This window comes from Anticarsia gemmatalis, chromosome 27, assembly GCF_050436995.1.
Source record: "Anticarsia gemmatalis isolate Benzon Research Colony breed Stoneville strain chromosome 27, ilAntGemm2 primary, whole genome shotgun sequence".
Taxonomy (NCBI): domain Eukaryota; kingdom Metazoa; phylum Arthropoda; class Insecta; order Lepidoptera; family Erebidae; genus Anticarsia; species Anticarsia gemmatalis.
In genome coordinates this window covers 2,851,412-2,857,411 of record NC_134771.1, presented here as the reverse complement: position 1 = coordinate 2,857,411, position 6,000 = coordinate 2,851,412, and the positions used below count along the sequence as shown (strand labels likewise).

At 33.9% G+C, this 6,000-nt stretch overlaps 1 protein-coding gene across 2 annotated transcripts in view; it reads left to right on the top strand.

Moving 5' to 3' along the window:
• The first annotated feature begins 230 nt into the window (after positions 1–230).
• Positions 231–6,000, top strand: part of LOC142984536 (uncharacterized) — a 57,552-nt gene continuing 51,782 nt past the window's right edge. For both annotated transcript variants that reach the window (XM_076132239.1, XM_076132237.1), the window contains exon 1: positions 231–1,134. In XM_076132239.1, the coding sequence (XP_075988354.1) occupies positions 441–1,134 (694 nt within the window). In that variant the 5' untranslated portion in view covers positions 231–440. The remainder of the gene's footprint in view (positions 1,135–6,000) is intronic.

Here is a 6,000-nt window from a genome sequence, read left to right as displayed (position 1 = left end):
CAGAACTAGGGCTCGATATACAGCCTTTTACAACTAATCCCTATAATGAATAGGATATAATAATATCAATACAAAAAAGCATCAAATCGGATCTGAAAGTGGCACTTTCAGGTCGGCGTTTCTTCCAAAACATGAGTTGGCAGGCACAATCACTAATCATCAGTATTACATAAACATATCACGTCACAACATACATTTTTATATAACTGTACAGACACGCCAGTGGCAAGCGAGCCGCCCGCGCCAGTACACGTCCGGAGCTCGCGGCAGTCAAACGTATCGTTCGTAAAAACAATGAAAATCGATCTTAAATATCAAAATTAAAACGTCAACATCAACATAAAAACATGTACTAAAATCTAAAGCTAAAATTTACAAAAGTTTCCCCCTTTTTTAATATGTTATGAAAGTGAAAAGCATAGAGCAGTGACCGACACAACATGTTCAGCGAAAATAGATGGAAAGTGATTTTGCTTGTGGTGGCGTCTGTAGCCGCCGTCGAGCCGAGCCGGGCGCTCAGCCTAGTCTACCCGAAGACGTATAAGAACGTCATGTTTGTGCCAAAGAACTTCTTGAGGAGATCAAGAGGGCGGCAGTCGCGAGTGATCTTTCTGGACGAAGACGAGAATCATCAACCGTTCGGTAAAGGTGAAATCGATTTGACTCAAGACAAGAATTACTCGAAGATAAAGTTTGATGAGTCGACAGATTACGAGTTCACCTCGCCTGATGATGAGAAGAAACTGGATGAACTACCATCAGGGAACGAGAGATTTTACGAGCCGTTGCCAAGGTTTCGTCCTTACCAGAGCTATCCACATTACTACCAAGGTCGTTTTGGCCGGACTTACGCGCCAAGTTATTCATTTGACCCGTACCCTGTAGCGCCATATGCTCCAGCTTTAAGGAACGGTCCTGGGTACTATCCTGGGTGGAAGCCTAGGTCCCCTCGTGTAGTGTTTCCTTACGCTTCGGATAATGTGAATTCAGTGCATACGAACTCTCACGCGGGCCCCGGTGGTTTCAATGATAATGTTGTTTTCCGTGAACAAAGTTTTGGTTTGAATGACGTTGGTGATGAACAGCAACTCCAGGACATTGGCACAGGATCTGGTGATGGATTCGCTGAGCGAGGTGAGTGAATGGTGAATGGGGAACGTAGAGAGGGAGTGTGTTGTTTAGGGGATTTTTCGGTGTCCTTTTTTGGCTGTAGGTTGTAGAAGAAAAAGGATTATTATGAACTCTAGGGATTAGATGATAAGGTTTATTTACGTGGTAAATCCTTAATCTATTGGTGGCAAAAGTTTCTAGTTATAAGACGACATTTTAAAAAATGCTGTTGTTTTTAAATCAAAACCTTTGTTAAAAACCAAATAGGAATAAAATAATTTTTATTTGTTTCTTTATGCTAGTTATAATTTTATTAAACAAATATTCAGTCATAAAAATCTTTTATTAGTCTGTGTAAGAGAGTAAAATTTTCAAAAATATCGAATAAAATACAGGTATATTATTAAAAAATGTAGAGTGACTCTACCAAACAATTTAGAAACTGCATCGGGTGATAAAAATATGTAAATGGACGCACGGAGAACACTTTCAACGATCTCTATACACAAACAAAATCATTATGGCGATAGAGACGACTCTCCTTCGAGTGCTTTGTGTAAAACATACAACCGAGAGATTTTTGGAACATTTGTAGAGCAATGACGCTGTGAAATAACTAGAGTTATGCCTTGTTTGACGCCATGGTTGATTTTCTCATCTTGTATAGTATTGTAGAGCATACGGTTTTGATTCCTAAACATATTAAATAGTTCTTCAATTTAAAATAAGGACTGATTTTAATCTATGCCTGTTTTTATTCGTTTCTGTTTTCATTAGTTGTCAAGCTGATGTCAAAGTTGTTTAAGCACGGAGTCCTTTGACATGGCTTAACGACTGTTATCTTAATTAGTTGTCCATTACCGATTAGCCCTCCGAAGATGCTAACCTTAAATACCACTATATGGTCACCCATCTATATAATAGCCGTGGTAAGATCGCTTAACTCATTGATAATTTAACCAGATATGTCCCTCAATTTTATAGCATTTAACTATTTTCGCGTTACTTTTATAGAGTCATTATTCTTTACTTGTCTTATTTGATACAAACTGCGGCTCAGCTGATAAATGTTGACGTTCTCCGTAGTCATGACAACAGGGTACGCCCACATTCTCAGTATAGATGAACACTTTAGAGATCTTTAGTCAGTGTAACGTCTTAGCTGTACTGATTGAATAAGTAGAATTCGTATAACAAAAGCAACGTAACTTACCCAACAGTTTACGAAAATAGGTCCCGTGTGATTGGATTCTTGAGGCTTGACTAGGTCCTTCCTCATTTTGGGAGATACTTTTAAATCTATACTAATATTATAAAGCTGATGAGTTTGTTTGTTTGTTTGAACGCGCTAATCTCAGGAACTACTGGTTTGATTTGAAAAAATCTTTAAGTGTTAAATAGTCCATTTATCGAGGAAGGCTATAGGCTATAATAACATCACGCTACGGTTATTAGGAACGTTGTAGCAACGAAAAATGTGACAAAAACGGGGAAAATTATGACCCATTCTCTCTTCGGTGACGCAAGCGAAGTTGCGCGGATCAGCTAGCAATTATATATTGATATGCCTTGTTTATAGAAACTTAAAGAAAAATTGTGTTTCCCAACAGTCTTTGAATAATTGGAGGGAAATGGCTCACATTTATTATAAAAAAAATGGTTTTAATATAGTGACCTCAATTTTCAGGGTAATTAATGGTATAATGCTGGTGCTAGCTCATACTTTTTATGTTTATCAAGTCTCTAGAAATATAAGATTTAAAGTTCAGGAGTTATATTATTACAAAACAATATAACATCTTCAACAAAGAACTCTACATTTACAAAAAACGGTTGAATAACAAACAAAATTTCTTTTTGTGTTCGATTAGAGAGCCTACCAGTCAGAAATATGATTGATAGCAAATTCCCCACTATAGGTAGAGTCTAAAAAAATCTATTAACACAACTCTATGCAAGTGAAACCAATGTCACAGGCAATTTTGATAAATTATGAAATGTCCTCGCGTTTCGAAAGTTAGAGCATTATATAACTAGTTTTATGTTTATTCTATTCATATGAAATAGAGACTCTAGGTAGAGATGCTTTTCCGTTTTTGTGTTATTGAATTTTATGTGTGTTTGTGATTTTGAGAATAGCGTTGAAAGTGTTTAACAATGAATATGTTTGATGGTTTGTTAAAACCGTTGCTGCGACTCTACTTTTAATCGAAGTATCTGCGGTTCAAATTCCATTTACAACAAATATTTAATAAGATTTTTATTTTTGTTAGTATGTATGTAAAATCCAATTAATTTTAGAATTGTTGAAACTAGCTTTTTAGTTCGAGCTTTGTTACACAATAACGCGAAAACGGCTATACAGATTTGAACGAAATTAAGCACACGTACAGTTTATATCCTAGATTTTTACATAGGAAACTATTTATCACGGTAAACGGACGACGTCACGGGTATAACTTAAGAAATAAATATAACAAAAGTCATGTGGTGATGCGTGTGTGCGTGTCAACACAAATGCATGTAGTTATTATTCACGCGATAGTAAATAGACATTTGTAATTATTAGTTACAATAATCGCTTCATTATGTACTTTGTTGTATGTTGGAAAGAGATAGAGAATATATAAATTTCTTTCAAAATGTTTAAACAAAAGAAAATATATTTTTTAAATTATTTACGGCCACGAATTGCTTTGAGGAGACAAAAATTATAAAGTAAATAATATCCAATGTGTTAATTCAGTTTATATACCATTTTACCAGTTTAGATACATATTTATCAAGCCTGTTTTTCTCTGAAGTTTCGGTTACGGTGTATAGAAAAATACCTCTTGTTATTTACAATATTAGTCCTATGTCATATATTTTTTTCTACTTTATATCAGAATATGCTCAATAGTAGCTAAAAATAAAGTAACATACCCGGTATATGGCAATAAGCTCGACCCCTATTACATAAGTAAGACTAACATTGTTAATGACGAAACATGGATGTGTTTCTGACACATCTGCTTACACTATCGAGTATAACAGTCGCAAAGTTATAAAAATCCTCTCCTTATTCAAGTATGACAGGCATAAATATATCTATACTAATATTATAAAGCTGAAGAGTTTGTTTGTTTGTTTGAACGCGCTAATCTCAGGAACCAGGACCAGTAGAGTCCGATTTGAAAAATTCTTGTAGTTTTAGATAGACCATTTATCGAGGAAAGCTATAGGCTATATAACATCACGCTACAGCCATTAGGAGCGGGGAAGCACCGAAAAATGTTACAAAATCAGGGAAAATTATGACCCATTCTCTCTTAGGTGACGCAAGTGAAGTTGCGCGGGTCAGCTAGTAAAAAATAATTTGCTGAAAGAGTATGGTTATAAACATACAAAGAAAATCAAAGTGTGACGTAGCATACGTATTTCGTGAGATTATTATCACACAATTGGTAAAAGTGCTATTGTTTCGACACACAATTACTAAAGACTGGGTATGTTACGCATATTCCTTCGTAATTGTGACTCTGGCCAGTAGAATTTGTGCCGAAATATCAAGAAAATTATGGTAATAAGAATGACCTGATACTTTCCAAACGATAATATGTAATGGTATAGTAGTTCTAAATAAGTCAATGGTACGGTCCTGACTTTTATGCTTGACTTAATAAAATGGCAGTTTTTTTTTATTAAAAACTGAAATAAACTTTAATATATGAATTCTTACATACACCCTTTTCCCATAGGGATAAGCAAATACCAAAGAAAATATGAATTTAATGAATAAAGTTTAAGGAAAACCATGTATTCCTTATGTTATCTTCAAAGTACCAATAATAAAAAAATACCCAATGCCTGGGAATTGGGAATCAAACCCAAACCATAAAATACATACATACAAAACTTCCATATATTTTTTTTACTACTGAATGAATTGTACGTGACGTCACACATATACCTGTCAACTTGACAGTTGTATTGTCAAAAGAAATGACAGAGTTGTCATAAATATTAGCTATTGTACACTTTCACTGAGAACTCACACGAACGAAATATGTACACAATCAGCTGATATATGTGGATTATTTTATGAGAATATTGTTTTTTGAATTAAGTTTATTTTTGGTACTGTATTTAGGAGGTTACCTAGGTCAGTTCTTTTAGGAAAAGAGTTGTCTTTTTACGTTTATTAGATAGGAATATTTAAATAGACACATTTTATCATTTGTCATTTTGTCTTAAAATATACATTTTAAAATTTATTTAACAAAATAAATTTAAAGAAATATGTATTATAAATAGAAATTATAAGGATTATTTTCGTTCTCATCTACACAACTAATATTTAATTAATATATTTCTTGTGTTTGTACGCATGAAATCATTAATCAGGGTTATCATTTAAACATTGATACAAACTTTTGCACTTCGCGTTTCGTTTATTTATATTATACTAGCGGACCCGACAGACGTTGTCCTGTTTAATAAATTAAAAAGACATTGTCCAGCGGACAAAATTGTGAATCTAAACCATTCTCAGATCCCCTTGAACACACACAAAAAATTTCATCAAAATCGGTCCAGTCGTTTAAGAGAAGTTCAGTGACATACACACTTACAGAAGAATTATATATATAAAGATTAGTGACATTTAAAATGAGAAAAATGTTATCTCTTATCTCATTAATATAATTTAATCCAAGTCACATTTAGATACCAAACATTTTATAAGCATTTGAATCGAACCACAGTACATAAAAACTGAACCGTCTCATACGAGTTTGTGTCTATTGTGGAATGTAAAGTCATTGCCACTGCGTCAAACTTACTTGAGTGAACGCATTTTGATAGTTAAGATAACTTAACAGTATGATGTAATCTTGTAGATTAAATTGT